The following is a 24,747-nucleotide window of genomic DNA, read 5'->3' as shown; positions in this document are numbered from 1 at the left end:
CCTGCTACATTTGTTATTCGTAATTTCATATACAGACAACCACAATTTATATAATTATAAAGATAAGTGTGTTCATGTAAACCCTATAAATGAGGACTTCTCCCTCAATCCCCGTATCCAGCAGACTCAGTGCAGCAGGTCTCCTGACTTGTCTATTTTAACCATTAGTCCTGCTGGTAATCTGGAGGATTTAGGCAAACACAGCAGCACTGTGATGTGTCTGAATGTGAACGAACTCCTGATAAAAGACAGCGTCCGCCATTCTCTAATTCTCGTGCTGCTCTCCTGACAAAAATGCTTGCAGCACACACACAGCTTTGCTGTATGATCGGCCCTGACAAGATCGCGGGGGAAAACATGCAACAAACCCCGTGGATCATGGAAACAAACGTATATGAGCCTTCATGAACGGCTAAATACTGTGTGTCCGTGCCGTGGGTCCGTGACGTGTCTCACAGCTCGGGCTTGACTCTGGTAGGTCTGGCAGGTCTCATGAATAATTAAGCAGCCGGCTCTTCTCATATTCAGGCTCCGCGCTGAATAATAATGAGAAACCGACGCGTCATCATTGCACTTGCAGTACTGCGCTACGTCGCCGATTTTGATCCCGCCCTAAAAATCATTTTAAACCCGGAAGCTGAAATTAGCTGACAAAAGCTCAAAATTATCCAGTTTTCCCCACAATTAAAGCTGACAGGTGCTTACATTGTCTTAACTGATGCTCAACACACACAAATCTGTTAATATATAATAAAAAAAAGTTCTCCGGGGTGTCCTGAACCTTTAAATGTATAACAGACAACCTGCTCTGACTTTACATTAGGGAAAATTATATACTGAGAGTTTTTTTTTCACCAAAATCTTCATGTTTATTGTTTTAATCACTCACCAGCACCTTTTTAACTTTAAAATGATTTGAATTCATAATACAGAAAATTCAACAAAGTGCCGGAAACATAACAAATGTTTAAAGATTGTGGTTCATATTAACATTCAGTTCCAGCAGATTCTTCACTCTTATGAATTAAGGATTAACTGTGGACACCATTTGAGTATAGTAAACTATTGTCCTGTTCAGAAAAACTGTTTGCGCTTTGTGACACATGGTGCAGTATCATGTTAGAAAAACACATAACAAGATGGATACACTGTGGCCAAAAAGAAAACAGGCTTAAGCCTAACCTTTGGTATTGTACTACACTCAAAAAATGACGTTTGCTGTTTGTTCAAACTACTTAAATGAAAATGACCTGAAACAACACAAATCTTGAGATTATTTGGGACAACATAATTGTTTTATGTTTAATCTACTTAAGCAAAAAAAAAACAACGACGAATAAGTTAACTAAATTTCTTCATGTTTTCTGAACACAAATCGAGTGTGTTGATCGAATTTTTTTCACAGTGTATGGGGCCAAAAGTGTCAAGACTATATCCTTCACACCATTACACCACCACCACCCCATCCTTAAACAGCGAGCCTAGCATCCAATGGTTACTTCAGAATTTGAGCGCAGTTACCAATTTTTCAGGCCTGTGTTGTTTAATTTCAATGAATTGTTTTATGTGCTTATAGCTGGAATGGAAGCGATGTGCTCTTCTTCTGTTGGTTGTTGCATGTTCATACAGTTGATGATCTTCTGCAGATCTTAGTTGCAATGAGTGATTATTTGAGTTAGTGTAGCATTTCTAGTCTGTTTATCCTCCTCAGACCTCTGGCATTAACAAGGCATTTTCGCCCACAGAACGACCACACACTAGATGCTTTCACACACTGGATCTTACAGTTCTCTGCAATCTTACAGATGGTTACGCATGAAAGTCCCAGCAGTTCAGCAGCTTCTGGAATACACAGGTCAGAGTGTCTGACACCAACAACAACGCCACATTCAAAATCATTTTTTTTGTCCTCTGATTTGCAGATTTCCTTGAACTTCAATGGATTGTCTTGACCACATGAGTGGCTGCCATGTGATTGGCTGATTAAAACAAGTAGTTGAACAGCTGATGAACATTTGTGTTTATTATTTCTGTAAATGCAGCACTGAGTGACAATCACCCCAGGGCCCAGTCTCTCCTGTTTCAGCTTTGTGACGTGGCTGCTACTGTCATTTTGGAGAGGCCTGTTGACCCAGTATCCTTGTTTTTATGAGCTTATATATAAGGGAAACAATCTTCCATTAAAGCCCTTTACCTGTGATAGCTCTTTGTCCAATCAGCGCCCATGCTTTTAGCGACTCTTCCTGAACTACACTAGGCAAACAGATCTGTCTGTCTCAATGTTTGTCAATGTCAGTTGCTTAACCATTTATCAGCAGTCAGTAAGTGCACTGACAGCTGGGACTTACTCTGGGCATGAGGGTTTTCTCCAAAAAAAAAAAAAAACTACATTATTAACACACAGGTTTTTCATAAACCCTGCTGACCTGAGATATTAGCATTGCCTCCCTCTTTGTGAAGTGCAAGTCTCCCTCTATGGGACAGCACACAGCTGCCAGACCAGTCCTCCTCATAGGGGGCAGGGCAAGTTAAGACAAACCAGGAGTGAGAAAAGTAGGCAGTAAAACCAATGCGGTTGTGGGCTGACATGTCATTTGAGCTTGAAGAAGGACGGGGCAAACTTGACACAGGACTTGGGAAGGACTGACTTCGAGCTTGTGAGCTTTTTAAAGAAATCAGTGGAGATCACTGAGAGCTGTGTGTGGTTGGGGGTGTGTTCCTGTGTATTTGGGCGAAAGCCATAGGAACTTTACTTCCATAGCGTGATCCTGCAGCTGCCAGTCAGTCATCAGTCGGTGAGTTTTAGTATTGGTATTTTTAATCAAATACACTATTTTAGATGATTTCTTAAAACTATGAATTACTCATTGCTTGTGTATTTACATATAGTCATACACTGAATTACTTTTAATTGGTTCATATGTGAAAAATCATGTTTTTTTATTTATTTTGCATGCACTTAAAACTTAAATTTACTCATTATTTACTGGGTGGTATTTAAAGGGTGAGTAAATGTTGACACTTTTACTAATTTAAAACACTGTTGACAGTTTAACTAATGTCTTTAAGAATTCTATTTGCAAAAATAAAAACTGAGTTATCTGTTTTTGAAAATAAACTAGCCAACTGCATGGACAAAGTATGTACCGGTTCCTGTAGTATTAATTCACTCAAACACAGATTAATGTCTGGCTTAGCTTTAAAATATGCAGCTTTGTAACTGAGCTTTAGAGTTGTCTGTCAAGTTGGGCTTCATAAAGCATGATAAGCGCTCAGGGCTACTGCTCACAGGTACAGCCTTATACACGTCAATCTTTGCCTCCTTTACTCCTTTTACAGGTTTGAAATAGACGCAGTGTAATGCTAATGCCATTGTAATGCCTCGATGTTTGGTCACATGCAGCCCAATGTGACAAATCTACAATAAACACATGTCTTAAATGTAAAAGTTTATTTAGGAAGCAGCTTGAGTGTAAATTTTCATATCTAACTCTAATAAAAATGAGAATATTAATATTTAAAACTCTTCTACAGATGTATTTTGTATTTTTGGGTGTGTGAACACTATCACCAAAATTTTTTTTAAAATGTTTGATACGTTTATGTGATCAGTAATACAGCAAAATGGTAATGTCATATTTTGAATAGCTGTTTTCTATGGTAATATTATTTTAATAAAGTCCTGCTATGGCAAAGATCCGTTTTTCATTATATTACTCCAGACGTCAGTGTTACTTGATCCTTCAGAAATCATTCAAATACAATTACTTACTGTCGTCAACATCAGAAATATGTTTTTAGTGGAAATCACAACATTTTTATAGAAGTATTAGAAGAGTAAAGTCCTATTGACCACATTTGAACAGTATATAAAGATTTTATTTACTATATTTAGTATAAATATATATAACTAAAACATTTTCAAAATGTATCTAAAGAGACTGTCTTAAAATGTGTTTTTTTTTAGCAGTTTAAACACTTCATATAAATGTGCAAGTGTGTTTCATTAAGTATAACCCATCAGGTGTAATGCTTTTATAATGAACTCTCATAATGAACTTGTAAGCCAATGCACGAGTGAAAAAACCCACAAACTTAACTCTTTAACTGCACGAAAGCACACCAGCCAATAAGCGATTTGCAAAATACATACGCCTGTCAAAATGAAAGCACTTTATCCCACTATTATGCAATAATGCCTGAGGCTTTAGCATTATTCTACATTGGGCAATGCTAAAACCTGCTTAAACTGCAGACATGTGCAAGTGAGAACAAAGGTTAAAGTGTTATAATAATACTGATGCTATTTTATATGCTTTAGCTACGCTTTTGTTTCCAGCACCACTGATTTTGCATAATCAATTAACTTAATTATAGATATATTATTTATAAAACATGCACAACTTGCATATGAGTTCATTTTGGTGATGTCCTTTTGACATGCGGTTGAGTATAAGAAAGTATGATTCTTGACTAACTCTTATTAGACTATTAGTAGATTGTTCACTGTAAAAAATACTGGGTTCCACACAATCGATTTAAGTTGTGACAACATGAAGGAATTAAGTTAACTTATACATATTTACAAATTTAAGTAGATTGAACATAAAACAATTAAGTTGTCCCCCAAAAAATCTCAAGAATTGTGTTTTTTATGTAATTATATGTAAGTAGTTTAAACAAATAGTGAACATAATTGCTTTTGAGTGTAGCTTAGTGGGTTAGTAGAATTAGTTACTACATGCAAAGTTACTTACAGTCATCAGAATGTCTGTTCTGTTGGAGGAGCATCACAATCAAGAGTTTGTGTACCGACTTATTTATTTGACAGTTTGTGTCAACAGGAAGAATGCTAGAACATTGCCTCACATTTGGTCGCTCCCTTGTGAGGAGGAAGAATGTGGACCAGGGCTGTCTGGAGGAGTCCAAGCTGTGCCGCTGCCTCTCAACTGTTGATCTCATTGCTCTGGGGGTTGGAAGCACACTGGGGGCCGGTGTCTATGTACTCGCTGGTGAGGTGGCCAAAGGCAGTTCCGGCCCCAGCATCGTTGTGTCCTTCCTCATCGCTGCATTAGCATCTGTGATGGCTGGTTTGTGCTATGCTGAGTTTGGTGCCCGGGTACCCAAGACTGGCTCTGCCTATCTGTACAGCTATGTGACGGTAGGAGAGCTCTGGGCTTTCATCACCGGATGGAACCTCATTCTGTCATACGTCATCGGTAATTATGAATCTTAAATCAGTGATATTATATCAAATATTGAAGTTCATTTACCAGTATCATCTGATGTTCTGTTGGACAGGCACTTCCAGTGTGGCACGTGCCTGGAGTGGGACATTTGATGAGATTATAGGCGGTCACATTGAAAAATTCTGCAAAATGTACTTCAAAATGAGTTTGCCTGGCCTGGCGGAGTACCCTGATTTCTTTGCTGTTTGCCTGATCTTACTTCTGTCAGGTAAAACAAAAAGTCTGTCAGTAAATCTATTCAGTTAATAATATTTTTAAAATGTTGCTGCTTATATAGTGACATCAAAACCCTGAAGACCACTGGTTCCATGATTTTTTTTTTCCTTTTTACAATTCTAAATAAAGGCTAAACTTTATACTTGAAGTGCCGTCTCAAATTTGCATCTAAAATTAACATTTTTCTCAGCCTCCTTTGTTTATGTTAAGTTATTTTACTTTAAAGACCAGGAAAAAGACTTATTCTTTGCCATAAATGTGATATTACTGAATATTGCTCAGTTGACAGGAAAATTTCAGATGGCATTTAGAGGTCTTCATACATTTTGTTGATTATATGAAATACACATATGAAGTACATTTCATCATTCTTTTTTATAAACCTTATTTTGATAGTCCCTTGACAGACAACAGTCTACTGACTGTAAGGACAACGTTGTCCATTTATAGACTACTATAATCCTTAAGCCTAACCTAAGAGTCTAGTAAAGCCTAAAAGTCCTAAAGGCTCTCCGGAGTCACACGAGCACCCTTCTGGAAGCTAAAATGTTGAAGGGGACAAACTGCCATCTTATACACTCAAATGCAGTGCATTCGTACATTGTAAGCCATTGTAAATCAGCCAGTACACATAGAATGATGGACCAAGTACTTTGCAAATTGACTTTAAGCCCTGTGTACACCTGGCATGATCTGATCAAAAGTGGTCAGTTGAAAATATTACCGTTACCACCTTGCATTAACATACATCCATAAGCATCCAGTAAGCACTTGTGCTTTTTTGTTGACTATAAAAAAAACCTCTGATTTACTACTTCAGTTCAGTGCAGCATGAGCACACTTTGCATCATAAAGCAATTAAATGAAAAAGATGTTGATGACTGATGACAACAACTTTGACTGTAATCCATGTGTTTTGATACAACGCAACGGTGTATGTATACTTGAGGCACATTCTCACAACCATTACCATAATGAAAGTTATAAAAACCAATCTAGAAATCTTGAGTGAGCCAGCAGTGAATTAGTCTTCCAGGTTTTGACACCACAGTGACACCACCCAATTTTTCTTTACTAATTTGTTCTATGTATTGCTATCACTTTATTATATGAATCACTTTATATGCTTTAAACGAATCGCTTGTTGTAATCCTCATTTGTCTCTGCTTAAGTGAATAAATGTAAATGTATGTATTTTGTTAAAACAAACAAAAAAAAAATTAAATGCATCTTTTAAAAAAACATATTGCATAAGATAATGGATCCTTTCCACAAGACTGTTATGATGTGTTTAATGGTCATCATAATCTTTAAAAGTTGTAATATCTTGATGTTTAAAAAACAAATGAACACATGTGTATTCATGTATGCATCATATTTCCATAAAATTACAAAAAAACAAATTAACTCTTGTGCGGGGTATTTCCAATGTAAAATATGATATTAAGTAAATATGATACTGTTCTCTCTTGTCTGTCATTATCAGTCTCGCACAATTTTAATCCTTTCTCTGAAATTCTTGATAACACCATTGTGGGGTTATTTTTTTATTAATTCAGCAAAGAGAACTGTAAAAAAAAGTATTTGTTGTACTCTCCCATTCACTGTGCTCTAAGTTTACCCAACTATGACGACTTCCACTACTGAGAAACCATATCAACAAGAACATGTATTTTTTATAAGCTGAATATAAGTGTTAATTTTTCCTCAGGCCTACTCTCCTTTGGGGTGAAGGAATCAGCCTGGGTCAACAAAATCTTCACAGCAGTAAATGTGCTTGTGCTCATGTTCGTTATCATCTCTGGATTTGTCAAAGGAGACTCTCTCAATTGGAACATATCAGAGGAATCGCTCGTAAATTACACAGTTGTCAAAAGGTGGAAAACATTTCTTGTTTCTCTCGAACTCCTAGTCTTTTCATTCACCCTAAAGAATCATAATCATTCTAATGTTATTTACTTCACTCAGAAACATCTCGAGTGCTGCTAATGTCACCAGCGATTATGGGGCAGGAGGCTTTTTTCCGTATGGATTTGGCGGAACGTTGGCTGGTGCGGCCACCTGCTTTTACGCCTTTGTGGGATTCGACTGTATTGCAACCACAGGTATTAAAATCACTTATCATACAGCTATTTCCAGTCCTTCAGTGTCTAGTATAGTGTTCCATTGTGTTTTTATATCTGACCAGGTGAAGAGGTGAAGAATCCCCAGAGGGCCATTCCCATTGGCATAGTGGTTTCCCTTCTGGTCTGCTTCCTTGCCTACTTTGGTGTTTCAGCAGCCCTCACCCTCATGATGCCCTACTATCTGCTGGATGAGAAGAGTCCTCTACCTTTGGCTTTTGAGTATGTAGGCTGGGGGCCTGCAAAATATGTAGTTGCGGCAGGATCACTTTGTGCTCTTTCAACCAGGTAAACATCTTTCTTTGTGCCCCTAATGCAGTTCTGCTGGCCAAGGCTTGTATATTAAATCAGCATGCTCACATCAAACACTGTGAATAGTTACGTAAAAGTGCGCTTATTCATTTTGTCATTTGTTTGTCGTTCAGTTAAACAGGTCTTTCCTAATTGTTTTGTATGAAATTCTCAGTTGGGTCTGTGGTGGATTGATTCCTATGCTTCGCATCTCTAATGACTTTTTGATAGTGGTTTGTTTGAAAGAGAGCATATTGTGTAAATAATCACACGTAGCATTTCAGTAATCCCATCATTAGCATTTAGATGTTTAAAGTTTATAGTCGCTCTCTTTCAGAACAAAATTGTCATGTGGTTTGTGTTTTTCGTTTTTTCCTGGACTTTTGTTTCATATTTTGCAACAATCATCTAATTCAAGCAGCGCTAATGCAATGATTATTGGATTTATTCTGATATTAGTCTAAATTATGTTAGAAATGTGCTGGGTATGGTTGTACCAGCTGATCGTAAGTTTTTTCTTAAACTGGAACGTAAAGTTTACACTTTAGGGGCTTAGTAACAACTAGCTAAGCTAGTTTGTAACTAAATTTGTTGTCTCTTCGGGTGTACCACATGTTTTAGGGCAAACCGTAGTTAGTAGGTCGTAATTTCTCCGTAAAGTCATACATAGTCCCATTGAATGACGCAATATTCAATAAAAAGCATTTAAATTGTTAAACTGCTTTTAAAATTCTGTACCTATTGTGTCTGTATATAACTGTCCTTAATGAAATTATAAATGACATTTTTATAGCACATTAAATTATAGTCAGTCACTAATAACAGACGACGCACGCATCTGCATCGCAAACTGAAAATGCAAAACATTAAACTTTTTTAATATCCTTCTCATGAAAGTAAAAAGAACAGGAAGAAAAACTTAGTCATGAAAAAATTCTCGTCTTAATTGATGGATACAGTTAACAAAAAACACTCCTTGAAAGAAAATTACACTTCTTTCATAAAACGAAAAAGCAAAATTTGGGAGAAAATTAAGGCTGTGAGAGGAAGAGGTGTAGAAAGAGATCATTCTTCATTATGATCGGAAGCTCCTTAATGTTAAGTAATCTCGCTGTCATCTCTTTTCTACCATTATACATGGGGGGAAGGCTGTCATAAATATTTAGTTGGAATACAGCGTTACATTTAAACTAAGTTCAGTGGTGCAACACAAAAATATTTAGTAATTTGCAACTAATCGTGTCCCTTTATGTCACAACTAGGCTACGTTTTAACTTACACACTGCTGGTGCAACCGTCCCCTGGTCTTTTATTGGTGAGGTATGAATACGGATCTACTACAGTTAATCTTTTATATTTAAAATAAATCACATGGTCATTTTATAAACCCAAAAAAATATATATAAACATTATAAACATATGAATACCACAACCTATAGGTCATGCGCAATAATCCCAGGAAAAAATGAAGTTGTTTTTAGCTGTACATTTGGTCCCATTTGCATCTGCTGAATCTATGATCTATGTTCTGTATAATGATGTGCTGTCAAATTTGACATTCCCTAAAGTCAACATGAAATATGTTGTTTTAACATTAAATATTTTTTGTGTTAATTTTATTTGTCGTAACAAGATACAGATATTTAGCCTATCCAGATAGATAGCATATGTTACCATCAACAAAGTCACTGACGAAGGCTCATGGACAATTTTTTCCTTTTGTCCTGTCGTTCAATAAATAAATTGAGCGCAGACCTTTATTGGTACTAGTCATTTGAATAAAATTTGGTCAGAGCACCAAACATGTCTAAAAGAGCATGGTGATTTACATTCTACCACCAACAAAGTAAAAAAAGTCAATTTATTTTAAAAAGTCATTAAAATTTTACTATTGGTAGCTATACTTCAAAATGATATTGAATTTAAACACTTATGTGAAAGGATGTCAGGCAACATGCTACTATCAAAAGTCCACTAGGGTTAATGATTAATGCAGCCTTTGATTAATCCTTTCCTGCGGCCGTTCATTCATTTATTTATTTTTAACTGCTTTTCCGGGGCCTGGTCGCAGGGGCATCAGTTTTATGAGAGAACCTCAGACTTCCTTTTTCCCCGGACACTTCCTCCAGCTCGTCCGGGGGGATCCTGAGGCGTTCCTAGGTCAGCCGAGAAATAAAGTCTTTCCATCATGTCCTGGGTCTTCCCCGAGGCCTCCTCCTGGTGGGACATGCCTAGAACAGCACCCTAGGTAGGCATCCAAGAGGCATCTGAAACAGATGCCTGAGCCTCCTCAGCTGACTTCTCTCGATGTGGAGGAGCAGCGGCTCTTTTCAAAGATCCTCCCAGGTGACAGAGCTCCACATCCTATCTACGTATAAGGGTGCGCACTGCCACCCTGCGAAGGAAACTATTTTCAACCACTTGTATTCGAGGTCTTGTCCTTTCGGTCAAAACCCAAAGCTTATGACCATAGATGAGAGTGGGAATTAGATTAACCAGTAAATTGAAAGCTTTGCCTTTTGGCTCAGCTCCTTCTTTACCACAACGGACCGGTACATTGACGGCATTACTGCTGCCACTGCACCAATCCACCTTCCCTCACTCGTGGAAAAAACCCCAAGAAACTTGAACTCTTCCACCTGACGTAAGGACTTTCTTTCAACCTGGTCAGGGCAAACCACTTCTTTCCAGTGGAGCACCAAGGCCTCAGACTTGGAGGTGCTGATTCTCATCCCAGCCGCGTCACGATCGGCAGCAAACTGCCCCAGTGCATGTTAAGATCCATGTTCAATGAAGCCAACAGAACAACATTAACCTGCAGCCCATTGGGATCTAATGCATATTTTAGAATCACACTACAATTAGTAGTCACTGGCTTCGAACGTTATCACTCGATTGAAAGGACGTTATCAGTGGTTATCAGCTGTTAGATGTGTGTGTGTGGGGGGGATTCCATTATAAATGCAGCCAGGGTTCATTCTGATTTCATGTTGACTTTAAAGTAAAAGCGACCAGTTGCACAGCAGTAGAAGTGTTTGGGATCAGGTCTGCAGCATGTGATTAATTGACCCGTTGCTTCTGCTGATGTCTTTGCTCACATGCAGTCTGCTGGGCTCCATTTTCCCAATGCCACGTGTAATCTATGCTATGGCACAGGATGGGGTGCTTTTCAAAGTGTTAGCCCAAATCAATCCTAAGACGAAGACCCCTCTTATTGCAACAATGTCTTCAGGTGTAGTTGCAGGTGAGAGACGGAGGCATGATTGCTGTGCTTAAAGGCCAATGTGATCCACCAGGCAAATGTGAAAAAGAGCGGAAAACTAAAATGTACTGTAAGAAAGTATTCTATGGAAATATACTTTCAATTTATCGATTGCAGGGTTCTAGCAAACCTTGAAAAACAGAAAATATCAAGACATGCTAAAATCATTACTTCCAGGCTTGGATAAATGAAAGGCCTGTGAAAAACCTAAACAAACAGGACACATTTTAATGTATATATGCATTACATTTAATACATACTGTGCCTATGAAAAAACATCATACACACTCAGAAATAAAGGTACGAGAGCTGTAACTGGGGTGGTACCTCTACAAAAGGTACACATTTGTACTTGAAAGGTCCATATTGGTACCTCAAAAGTATAAATCAGTACCTAAAATTTTCAAGAGGAACACTTTTGTACTTTTTAGGTACTAATATGTACCATTGAGGTATTAATATGGAACTTTTAGGTAAAAATTTGTACCTTTTGATAAGGTACCACCCCAGTGACAGATTGCGTACCTTTATTTCTGAGAGTGTACCCTTTTGAAATAATGACTTTATTTGTCATACAGCCTGAAATCAAATCACTTTCAAAATAACTTTTCTTGAAATGTTTTTAACACCTTCTCCTTTTGCCTTACTACAGTTTTCGCCTGAAGGTCTTTTGAAATCAGGGTGCAATGTAAAGGTATAGATTTTGACAGAGAATAATGTTTTTTCTATAGGCACTGTATATTCAAACAGCACTTTAAAATTAAACCAATCTGACAAGTATTTGCTGACCAGTATTTGCTCCTTCACACTTGCCGGTGTTAAAATGTTCTTTTTCTTCCAGAGTTGCAGGTGTCTGAACCATGACTCCTTTTTGTTTTTAGCCTGTTGGGCTCAATGTTCCCCCTGCCCCGTATTCTGTTTGCCATGGCACGAGATGGCGTGCTATTCAGATTTCTTTCCAAACTGAGTAAGCGCCAGTCGCCAGTGGCTGCCACTATGGCAGCAGGCACTACCGCGGGTAAGCTAAGAGTGAAGCAGGCCGTGCATGGCCTGCCGTCGTGTTTGTGTCAGCCTGGTGGAGGTGCGATGTGCCTGCTTAATTACAGGAGGCTGCTAATGGATGCATGCTGTTACTGTGGTGTTGGTGATGCTAAATCTCATTATTCTGTAAAACTATGCACAGGTACATTATTGCATGCAAAAAACTAATTGGTAAAGTTGGATAGAGAAAGAAACTGTTAGGTCAAGTTTGAAAGATTATATAATTTGGGTAACACTTTAGAATAATGGTCCATTAGTTTGTTGATGTTTTTACTAACATAAACAAACAATGGGGCATATGCACACAGACTTTTAATTTCAGTCAGCAAGCCCAAGGGCTTCTGGTTAATTGTCATCCCATACAAAATCGCAGAGTTCAAGATCTGATTTCTTTAAAAAACAGCGATATTCACTGCTTGGCTGAGATGCGGGTATCAGACCAAACGAGAAGCACTGCTTTTAATAATATTTTGTTCATGCCATGTCTTTAAAATATGGAAATGAAATTTACCCCAGTATTTTTTTTTATTGGTATTTCTCGTCTGCTGCTAATGAAGGCTCCTGCGTTTAACAGTCTTTTATCTCTTTTTACACTGTACATTACAACATAGATGCTGTAAAAGGAACTGCATAAAATTGAAAAGTCACATAAAGCTTTCACCAGAGTTCATCATTGGCTGAAAAACTCTAGCTGTGCATATAGTCCATTAGTAATACATTTATTATTTAAATTTGTTAAAATTATTTAATGCTATTTAACAAGCACAACTTTGGATTTTATTAATAATGCATTAGTTAATGTTGAAGTATGATTAATTAGATTGTTTATACTTAATGTTAGTAAATACATTTACTAACATTAACTAATGGGCCCCGTTATTTTAAACTGTTATCGTAATTTGTAACAGTAATTGTGTGAAACATTATTAAAATCTGAGATGGATTTTCAGCATCACAACTCTTCAGTGTCACATGATCCTTCAGAAATGTAACAATTTGCTGCTTAAGAAGCTTTTTGTCATTTGTTATTGTCAGTGTTGCTTTATAGAGACCATTGTTATGTTCCAGTGTTTTGGTTCTATTTTGAAGAATATTGGAAACCCATTGACCTCTGTGGTATTTGTTTTTCCTACTATGGATGTCAAGGGTTACAGGTTTCCAGATTTTTCAAAATTAATCATTTTAGGTGCAGCAGAAAAAAAGAAACTTGGAAGAAAAAAGAAATTAAAGGTTTGGAACTAATATATGTAAAATTTAGGGGTAAACTGTACTTTAATAGTCATAATATTTAATGATAAATATGGAAACCATGAAACATTTTTTGAAAGGGATTTTGAGTAAGTCGCAATAGAAATAGGTAAGGAAATTAATGAGAATTTGTGGCAAAAGTTAACTCAAAATGACTAAAAATGTCCCTAGAATGCCACATACTGTATGGGCTAACAAATGCACTAAATTAAACGTTGATTAACTAATTTTAAAAGAACACATGTCTTGACCATCTATTTTAATAAATTAAAGCTCTTTATCAATAATCAAATTAACTACTTTATTATTATGATTATTGTTTTTTAATCTGCTTAACGTAAACACTTGAATGATAATCTATTATAGACTCAAAAATTTACATTTGCTGTTTGTTCAAATACTGATTAAAATTGAGCTGAAACAATTCTTGAGGTTGTTTAAGGGACAACTTAATTGTTTTATGTTTAGTCCATTTCAATTTGTAAAAACTAATAAGTTAATTCCTCCATGTTTTTCCAACAAAAATCAATTGTAGTCTCCAAAATAGAAAACAACAAGCAGCACTTAAGTTAGTGCTAAACATTAAGTATAATAAATCTTGAGCACCAATATCAGCTTATCTGAATCATTTCTGGACGATCATGTGACACTGAAGACTGTAGTAATATCTCATGTCAGGTGCAGATGTGTAATACACTGCAGACAGCTGCAGGAAAGCAGAGATTCTCCTACAGTGTGGAAATAAAGCACTTTGATGCTAGCAGGAGTCACTCAGTGGTTGCTTATGAGTTCTGAGAACTTCTGAGGAAAGGGAAATCAGAGGGGAAGCTTATTCAGAGGATGAGGACGCAGGACAGTTTTTGCTTTTCAGAGCCCCCTGCCCACTGCACATGTTAAGCCTATACTGTAACACGGTATGCTTGTTAGTGTACACTGTCTTCTTGCTGTGAGGGAAGTCTGAACAGCTGTATATGAAGTCACAGGGCACATCTGCTGTAGGTTTCGTCAGAGCTAGTGCATCCTGAGTTTATAGCTGTCCACTAATAAAAGAAACAGTATTGATGGTTGATTTATTTGTTTAAGTCCTACATTGTCAATATAATATTGATGATGTGTAGTACATTACAGTTGTCATATACAGTACATATTATTTTGGAAATTTCATAATTCAGCAATAAGGCTTTTCAACATGAATACAATAATATACTGATCCATGCATGCTGTGTTGGTGTGTAATGTTTTAACCTCAAATGTTTTTGATAATAAGGTCGCACTCATGAATGTATGAATGTCATTGCATAAACAGATTTGACATTATTGGACTTTTTAAATGTTGTTTCATTTCAACTGTTTTAAGTGCAAATATTAATTAAAAAATATATAAATATTAATTAAAAAGTTATTATTAAGATTATTGTGCTATAAAATGTGTGCATTTTAATTGTGACTTAAATATGTTCAAAGTTGGGGCCACTGTAAGTAAAATATATTTGTGATTTAGTAGTTTGTGTTTGTTATGCTTTTAATCCATTCTTTTTAAGCGTCTTCTGATCAGCTTTTTTCATATCAACAGCTATCATGGCTTTTCTGTTCGACTTGAAAGCGCTGGTGGATATGATGTCTATTGGAACATTGCTGGCTTATTCCCTTGTGGCTGCTTGTGTTCTTATACTCAGGTTAGTAAGAATAAGATTAAATAAATAAAACAATTATTTATAAATATATCATTTTTTAAATATTGACAAGTTGTACAAAAATGTCCAAAAATAAAGTACAAGGGCAGTACTTTCTCTGGTATTTATGGACATGATATTTTATTTCAAACTATTACAATGTCAATATTTAAACTGTTGAATTTTCAATGTCAAATGTTGACAGAGCAGGGATCAAGGCCCCATAATTGGGTTCATAGCTAAATAAATGGAAAACACTGCTGAACTGACAGGAATACTGTTAGTGTAAGTATGTTTTTTAGTGTGATTAGGCAAACAAAAGCTCAGACAACCTCAGATGAGAAAGAAACTCACTACATTTATTTTTATGTAAGTCCAAGTCATACTTAAGCTATTTTTGACTTTACTGTAAAAAGGGGTTTTGTAAGGTCATATCTTTTGTTTTATATTTAAGTATTGACACTGTAGTAGTTTGAAATAAAATATTATGTCCATAAATACCAGAAAAAGTTCTGCTACTGTACTGTAATTTTGTATATTTTGTAAAACTTTTCGACATCAATAAATAAATAAACAAATAAATCCATTTCCAGTACATATATCTAAAATGATTAAGTCAAAATAAATTGACATGAGAATAAAATAAATCTGACAGATTACGAGCTCAGTTTACATTATGTGCAATTTTCATCAAGTGTGCAGACTGTGTACATGTGCAGTCTAGTTTTAACCAGGCAAACTTTGTTTGTCCCGATTGCACACGTGTTTTCTTTTTGTACTGCTGAGCTTGTCCACAATGTGTCACCACTTGGACATGGAACAAGAACAACAAATAACTAACGATGATGGCAAAAACTTATAACAACTGCATGTGTGAAAGAAAAAGATCACCAAAACCAACTCTCTTTTGAATTATATTTAATTGCTCTTTTGGTCCAAAAAATGCTCCATAATTTTTTCTAAAGTGCATGTGTCAAGGGCCTGTATTTACACAGGTTACCAGCTGAAGTATACTTTGAATGCTTGTGCGTATAAAAGGCTATTAGTACTGAAAGTCTTTTGATGAAATACATAAAACTTTGTTTTGAATAAAACTGTTAACAATAAATAAATAAATAAATAAATAAATAAATAAATAAATAAATAAATAAAAATATATACACATATATTTAAAAATATGTTTTATTTAGTCTGGCTAGAATAAAATAACATTTTTTTTAATAATATCAAAGTCAGAAATATTAGCCCTCTTCAGATGTTTTATTTCTTTATTGGGCATAGAACAAACCACTGTTGTACAATGACTTGCCTAATTAAACAAACTTACCTAAATAAAACAATTAGCCTAGTCCAGTGTTTTTCAAAGTCTAAGACAGTGGGCCTCCCTTTTGACACAACTTATCCATTGGCGCCCCCCTCCTCCCAGACATGCACGCACACACACACAAAATTCTGGAGGTTTTCTTGCTATCTCATCATGCTTGGTTTCAAGGTGTCGCTGAAGTTTAGCGGGTCTCATGCTGTCATTAGCCAAAATATCTTGACAAACCACACATAAAAGTCGTGGTTCATCAGCTGGTCCTGTCCACTTAAATCCTAAACTCAAATACTGATCATCATATCGTCATCTTTTGGGTTTAAGCCCTGAACTTGAAGGCTTTGAATCAGGGGGTCTCAGAAACCGATCCATTGCATTAGCAGCATGATTAGCAGGCATATACCTTTATTGGCGAACTTGCCAAACAGAAGCGAATTCACAGCTATGGCCTTCTGGGTAAAAAAGGTTTTCTTATTTTTGATGTATTATTTTTTTTTTAGCTTTGTTTAATTAAAACGTTTAAAATAATAAAAAATACATATAATAATTAAACTTTATAATTATATTTTTATTATATAATATTTTTTTCCCGCGCCTCCCCTGACATGCTTTGGCGCCCCCCAGGGGAGGCGCGCCTCACACTTTGAAAACCCCTGGCCTAGTCAAACCTTCAATTGCACTTTGAACTAGTATCTTGCAAAATAATAAGTAAAATAGTACGTACTGTTACCATGGCAAAGACAAAATAAATTAGTTATTCAAACTATTTTGTTTAAAAATATGTTGAAAAAAGCTGGGAAATGTCACAGAAGGCCTAATAATTTTGCCTTCAACTGTATATCTTAATATGCCTTTAAAGTCAATAGTCTAAAATACAGCAATTTCCTTGGCTGCCGTTCTTGCTGACTCACTGACATGCTCAAGGTCAAGTACAATTAACAATGATAAATTACTCTTATTATAAATTAAGATACAGATCTATGAAGATTTTAATTTTGTGCAGTCTAAAAGCAGTTGTGTTGTCCTAAAAGGTGGTGTACTATTGCCCACCCAACCCAATTTTTAAATAGAAGTATATATGCAAAGAAACTATGAAAGTCAGTGTTTCTTTGATTCATTAGCAAAACATATATTTGTTTAACATTAGTTACCTATAACTATTCACTTTCACAGAAGAAAACAAAAATCGTGGAAGTGAATGGTTACAGGTTTTCAGCTTTCTTCTTTTGTGTTCAACTGGTAAAGGTTGAGTAAATGACAACAATTTTTGATTTTTTGGGTAACCTATATATATTTAAAAAGGAAAAATATTAAAACAAACGTGTTCATTTAATGTGACATGCTAATAGTCCAATTCTATTTAATGATTTATGCTTAGCTAATAGTGCCCCCAGCGGACACAGAGATTGGCTAAGTATATTAAGCTGTGGTGAAACCCAACTGTTTAACTCTATAGGAACTTGTAAAATGAGCCTTTTTCCAAAAACTTTTTTGATTTATTTTAATATTGTACAAAAAAAAAGTTTAAAAATTTCTCCAGAGACTTTCTCCAGAAGAAAAAAAATTATCAGACATACTGTGAAAACTTCTTTGCTCTGTTAAACATCATTTGGTAAATATTTAAAAAGAAAAAATTATAAATCAAAGGAGAGCTAATAACTCTGACTTCATCTGTATATGCCAGAAACATATGCAGTGCATCCGGAAAGGGTTATTTATATATATATATATATATATATATATATATATATATATATATATATATATATATATATATATATATATATATATATATATATATATTCCTTCTGGAGAAAGTCTTATTAGTTTTTTCCCCCGGCTAGAATAAAAGCAGTTTTTAATTTTTTTAAACACCATTTTAAGGTCAAAATTATTTTAATAATTTAATAATTTTTTCGATAGTCTACAGAGCAAACCATCGTTATACAATAACTTGACTAATTACCCTAACCAGCCTAGTTAACATAATTAACCTAGTTAAGCCTTTAAATGTAACTTTAAGCTGTATAGAAGTGTCTTGAATAATATCTAGTAAAATATTATGAACTGTCATCATGGCAAAAATAAAATAAATCAGTTATTAGAGATATGTTTTCAAAACTATTATGTCTATAAATGTCTTCTCTCCGTTAAACAGAAATTGAGGAAAAATAAACAGGGGGGCTAATAATTCTGACCAAAAATGTATGTGCAATACAGGAAGGGGACATATACGTTTCTGATATTTATGTGGTTATATGTATTTAGCATAAATTAACATATATGTTTATGGCATATAGAACATATGTGTTATTCATGTAGGGGACATATATGTTTCTGACATATAAAAGACTTAACCTGTACCTAAAAGAATGATGTGTATTTTTAGTGAGCTGCCATCTAGTGGTCATCTGTCACTTTTAAGATGTATGTTTAAACTATATGGACAATTCTGATCTTAGTCATGGTAGAATTAATAATAGTAAGATCATGTGTTCATCACATTTAACAAAATAATATAAGTGTTCTAATTCTGTTTCAAAGCACCTACTTTAAATGGTTTCATTTACCACAAAATTCTGTCATCATTTACTCAATCTTCTTCCAAACCTGTTTGAGTTTTTGATCATCTGTTGAACAAAAAAGATGATATTTTGAAGAAAGCCAGAAACCTGTAACCATTAACCTAAATAGTCTTTGGTTTTCCTACTGTGGAAGTTGATGGTTGCAGTTTTTCAGCTTTCTTCAAAGTATAATCTTTAGTGTTTAACTGAAGAAAGAAACTCAAGAAAGTGGATTGGAATCCCTTGAGGGTAATTTAACAGTGAGTAAACTGTATTTTTTGGGTGAACTGTATCTTTATTATGTATTTATATGATGTAAACAACCGAGTATTTCATGACAGATATCAGCCAGATGCTTCGTTCGAGAGGTCGAGGATCAGTGAAGGGAAGGAGGAGGTCGGAGAGTCTGAACTGACAGAGTCTGAGTCTCATCTGAACATGCTGAAGGATGGAGGAGTAACGCTGCGCTCTCTGCTCCATCCTCCACTGCTGCCCACTAAAAATACCTCCAGTGTGGTCAACGTGTCTGTCATCATCACAGGTCTGAACAGCAGGAAATTGACACATTTACTGGACACAAGTTTACATGTGATTTCCGAGACTGAATCTGTGTGTTTTCTCCTGCAGTGCTGGTTGTGTGTGTTGTGAGCACACTGAACACATACTACGGACAAGCCATTATTGCAATGGAGCTTTGGGCACTGGGAGTATTAGCTGCATCACTGTTCATCTTCATCATATGTGTCTTTCTTATTTGTAGACAACCACAAACAAGGAAGAAGGTTTCCTTTATGGTAAGTCCACGATTCATAACTGTTCTTATTACATATAGTTATATTGTTATTACAGTGTTATAATAGTTTTATTGATTTATATTGTGATATAGTTTTTGTAGCATCATTCCTCGAGTCTTCTTTGTTGCATGATTTATCAGAAATCGTTCAAACAAGATGATTCGCTGCTTAAAGGAATAGTTATCCCAAAAAGGACAGTTTTGACATCATTTATCTGTCATCAATCTTTCTTCTGTTGAACACAAAGGGAGTAGATAAGATTAGATTCAACTTTATTGTCATTACACATGTACAAGTACAATGCAACGAAATGCAGTAATACAGAAGATTAGGAATGTTGGAAAAATGCAGCCATTGACTTCCATTAAGTTTTTTGATCCTGCCATAGATGTCAATGGCTGTTTTGTTTTGTTGTTCTTCAGAATATCTTGTTTTGTGTTCAACATAATAAAGCACTAAACCATTTAAGTGTGAGTAAATGGGAACATTATTAATTTTTAGACAATCAGCTATCAGCTATCAGTGTTAAATGTCGTTAAATCTTTATAATCCTTGTATAATTTGTTTCTATTATATTTATCTATGATTTAATTAGAATAATTATATTTATGGTCATAATCTATTTAACACATCCTGTTGAATAATGTGTTTCACAGATTATATTTCAAATTAAAGTGTTTATGGAGGAATTGAAAAAAATGAAATTTTGTCAGAATATATATTCATACGATGGGCATGAATGCCAGTATAAAATTTGCTATTATACATCTTCATAAAACTGCTACTAGATGGTATTTAAATTTTTTTTAGCTCTTTTATTGAAGCAGCCATTTGACTCCACTGTATTGAAAACGGGTAGCAACATCTAGACTTAAGTCTTTTTTTAGATTTGAAATGAAGTTTTTCAGGTAAGAGTTCATTTAGATGGTTTCTGTTATTCTACTGACTTTAAGTAACTTTGCAAGTCTCACAAGTCTCTCATGAGTATTAGTTAACTGTCCAATATCTGTTAACACTTTATTTTTTATTGTCCCTGAACTGCCTTCCTTCTATAAGTTTGCATTTCAACTTATTCTATTATTTTTTAATCATATTTTATTAGTTTTATAATACTCTTATAAGCATTGGCTGACAGTAAGTTGCAAAGTTTTGAATATAATCACACAAAATCTAAAGAGGACAGTGAACATAACATTGAGATGCACTATTTATTTATAAGATGTGCCCCAAATTTAAAAGTGTGATCATCTTGATGTGCATCTGCACAGGTTTTAGGGTAATAGCCTGTATAAAATATCTGTTTGTGAAGCACTTTGTGTTCTCTCCTTATCTGACATGAAAAACAAAGTGATCTGACCCGAAAGATCCAGCATTCACTGTTTTTTCTTTCTTTCTTTTTTTATCTGGGTCACTTCATTAGTGAGTGCTGAGTGGAGTGCAGTCAAGCACATGTTTGAAGCCGTGTGTATTTTTGTTTCAGGTTCCTCTTTTGCCCTTTCTACCCATCTTGAGTATATTTGTCAATGTGTACCTCATGGTTCAGCTCAGCGGAGACACGTGGATCCGTTTCTCCATCTGGATGGCCATAGGTACGTGCTATCTTTGTGTAAACACACACACAAACACACACACACAGGATGCAATCCTAAACCACGTTCAAACAAATCGAAAAAGGACTTGTTGACGTTTCAAGGTTGCTCGCATGAAAATCAGACTTGATTGTAAAAAATGTAAGAAAACCTTGCAGAAATAACCCACTTACACTAGCACAAACCTCTATGTTCAGGTTGGTTTATATGGGTTTATGCTAGAGGAAACTGACAATGAATCCTTACAGTACAAAATGACTCTGATTTATTTATTTATTTATTGGGTGAACTTTCTCTTCATCTTGTTTATATTAAAAGCTTCTTGAAAGTTTTCACAACAATCACCTCTTTAATTGACCTATTTATTTAGGTTGGTTAATCTAATAGGGATAGATGTAAAACGTACAATAAGGTTCTTATTATTCTGTTGTAATGTACATTAGGTAACGAACTCAGAATTGTTTACTTACTTAGTTTCAACATGATATTTAATAGACATGTCATTTTTATTAGTGCTAAATTAATCATGATTAATCACATCCAAAATAAAAGTTTATTTTGAAATGATTTGTACTGTGTATATTTATTATGTAAACATGGAGATGTGTAGATATTCATTCATTCATTTTCTTGTCGGCTTAGTCCCTTTATTAATCCGGGGTCGCCACAGCGGAATGAACCGCCAACTTATCCAGCAAGTTTTTACGCAGCGGATGCCCTTCCATCCGCAACCCATCTCTGGGAAACATTCACACACACACACACACTCATACACTACGGACAATTTAGCCTACCCAATTCACCTGTACCGCATGTCTTTGGACTGTGGGGGAAAACGGAGCACCCGGAGGAAACCCACGTGAACGCAGAACATGCAAACTCCACACAGAAACTGAGCCGAGGCTCGAACCAGCGACCCAGCGACTTTTTTGCTGTGAGGTAAACGTGCTACCCACTGCGCCACTGCGTCGCCATGTGTAGATGTTTATTTATATTTAGATATAAATTACATATGTATAAGATACAATTGATATACAAATGTAAATATTACTTTGTAACAAAAATCCTTTGAATAGTTTTGTTTCTATGTGTGTGTATTTTTGCTGCTTGTTCAAACTACTCATTAAGCAACACTGATATTTTGCTTATTTTTTTTCTTAATTCATTGTGAATACATGGTGGTTACTAGGTCAATCGCTTTGAAAATCGGTTGGGATTAGGGAAGGGGGTGGGTGGGCTTATTAGTCAGTTGGCCGGTCAGTCAGTAGACAGTGGCCGCTGTTAGATTTACGCGAGAAAAGCAGGCACGAATGGCACTGGAGAGAAATTTGAGATCTGAAAAAGCAGACACAGTGACCTCTGGTAGATTTGCGAAAACAAAAACTGCAAAAATGTACCTCCTGGAACGGATTTCGTGCTGTGCAGAAATGTATACAGGAGTACGTATCCATAATTAATATTTTGAAATAATAATAATATCTAAATAATATTTTGAATGCGATTAATTGCATTAATTGCACAGCACTAATTTTTATTAACCAACACAAAGCATAATAAATACTTTTCATTGTAAGCCATGTTAATGTATAACTAAACACTTGTGTGTATTACAAAAAAAAATTGTCAACATTTACATATTCCAATTTTGATCTAAACTCTTTTTTTAAAATAAATTATGAATGAGAAATAATTTTGGCAAACATGCTTTGACATCAATCCACAGGTTTTCTCATCTATTTCGGCTATGGGATGTGGCACAGTGATGAACGCAAGCGACATCTACAGAACTGTGCTGTCGCAACAGAGAAAAAGACACTGACCGGAAATGAAGGCTTTGTGGAGAACAAGACACACACAGAGAAGACCAGCCCATGCTAAAGAGCAGAAGACCAACTCTCACTTTAACTATAGCTGTTATTCACAGCGTTCCCCAGCCGGCTGACAGACGTAAGCTCTGTGCTTTCAGTCACTGCCGTCATGAACAATTACTGAAACACTTCTCACTGCTGATGTGAGTTTATAATGTAGTACAGTAGGTCATTAGGGGGGTACGATCTGACAAAACCAATGCTTCGATTATAGAAATGACCCTCAAAATAATGAAAATCAATATAAATTGTCATTTGACTTATATTCATGGTAGTTTCCGATAATAATGAATAGTGACCAAATGATTTTTGTATACTTGGATTTCTCATCGCAATATTTAGAACTTTTTAAATAGCATTGAAGGGCTGTCAAATATTTACAATCCCTTGAAGACAAACCTCAGCATGTGAGTGATTTGATTTCAGTGTTTGGATGAGAAAGGGAAAGCTTGTGCCTTTTTTTCATTACAAAAAAGTATTATGATTTCTGCAGTCAGTCTCTCAAGTTTACTTTTACTGTGAAAGTAAATATAACAACAGTAATATTTTACTACAGTATTCTTAGTTGGGAGAAATAAGTGTAAAATGATAAGTGTCCTTATCGAATGTGGGATATTAACACTTTAAAAAATATTTGTAAATGGACAGTTTTCCCTATTTTGAGATTTATGTTTTTCCCCTCTTATTTATGCTTTTGAATTGCATTATTGGACCTTAATTTTTACTTCAAAAGATTTGGATGAAAATTTGTCCAAAAAAAAGTCAATAAAATTCACTTTGGTAAACTGTAGAATTTAATTTTCAACATAAAAAGTGGACAGAGCTGAGATAAAACTCACATAATGCAATTCACAACCGTAAATAAACATAAAACAACAGATGAATAATTAACAGATTTTTTTCAGTGCAAATAATGGTCTAACTTTGATTTAGAATTAATTCTATTGACTACATCTTTCTGAATGTGCCAGAGATGTTAAGCTGCTCAGATAAAAAAATAATAATAATGTTTTCTTGTATTAAACACTAGTTCCTTATTTTTACCCACGTTATTTGTGTTAGCATTGAATGTTTGACAGGACATTCTACTACAGTATTCATACAGTAGGTCAACCTGTTGTTTAACAACCATAAGGTTTGAAGACGTTAAAGAGGAGCAAGTAATCAGTGTTTTGTCTTGTACAGTTACGTTTATTCAATTTGATTTCTTTCTATATTTGTTTACTTCACAGAGACTTTTATTTTGTTTTTGATGAATAACAATCATTGGCTGTTGTCGTTTGAAAATTGACAATCTGTTTAATTCAGTTAATGATGGAAAGTGTTTCTTCTGCTAACTAATGGTCTTCTGTTGTGCCACTAATGCATGAATGTATTATTTTGTTTTCTCTTTAGAGCTTGTGTATAGTTGTTTTAACCTTTTTTAGTGAGGGAAGTAAAGTATGGATCGTCATATCAATGCAGAGTGGTTTCATACAAAGCAATAAAAGATTCCTTTTTTTAAAAACAAA

At 35.2% G+C, this 24,747-nt stretch overlaps 2 protein-coding genes and 1 long non-coding RNA gene across 11 annotated transcripts in view; 1 reads left to right on the top strand and 2 right to left on the bottom strand.

The window, feature by feature from the left end:
* Positions 1-3,374, bottom strand: part of LOC147840838 (uncharacterized) — a 5,443-nt gene extending 2,069 nt beyond the window's left edge. Inside the window, exon 1 of the long non-coding RNA XR_015507619.1 lies at positions 782-3,374. This is a non-coding gene — a long non-coding RNA (uncharacterized LOC147840838). The remainder of the gene's footprint in view (positions 1-781) is intronic.
* mtmr7a (myotubularin related protein 7a) overlaps positions 1-4,969 on the bottom strand; it is a 24,370-nt gene extending 19,401 nt beyond the window's left edge. For both annotated transcript variants that reach the window (NM_001442108.1, NM_001442109.1), the window contains 1 exon segment: positions 4,758-4,969. Coding sequence is in view for 1 of the 2 variants with exons in the window: in NM_001442109.1 (NP_001429038.1) it covers positions 4,758-4,763 (6 nt within the window). In the remaining variant the exon portion in view is untranslated.
* slc7a2 (solute carrier family 7 member 2) lies at positions 2,590-24,747 on the top strand. Of its 8 annotated transcripts, none has more exons than XR_015506782.1 (13): positions 2,590-2,795; positions 4,845-5,219; positions 5,302-5,457; positions 7,177-7,342; positions 7,434-7,570; positions 7,654-7,876; positions 10,984-11,123; positions 12,023-12,159; positions 15,004-15,106; positions 19,327-19,526; positions 19,613-19,779; positions 21,260-21,368; positions 23,092-24,747. XR_015506782.1 is itself a non-coding variant. In XM_087280432.1 (12 exons), exons 2-12 carry the CDS (start codon positions 4,850-4,852, stop codon positions 23,244-23,246), a joined length of 1,926 nt encoding a protein of 641 aa, XP_087136558.1. In that variant the 5' UTR covers positions 2,590-2,795; positions 4,845-4,849; the 3' UTR covers positions 23,247-24,747.

The sequence above is a fragment of the Danio rerio genome, chromosome 14 (genome assembly GCF_052040795.2).
Source record: "Danio rerio strain M-AB ecotype USA chromosome 14, GRCz13ab, whole genome shotgun sequence".
Lineage (NCBI taxonomy): Eukaryota > Metazoa > Chordata > Actinopteri > Cypriniformes > Danionidae > Danio > Danio rerio.
This window is presented reverse-complemented; position numbering and strand designations above follow the sequence as displayed.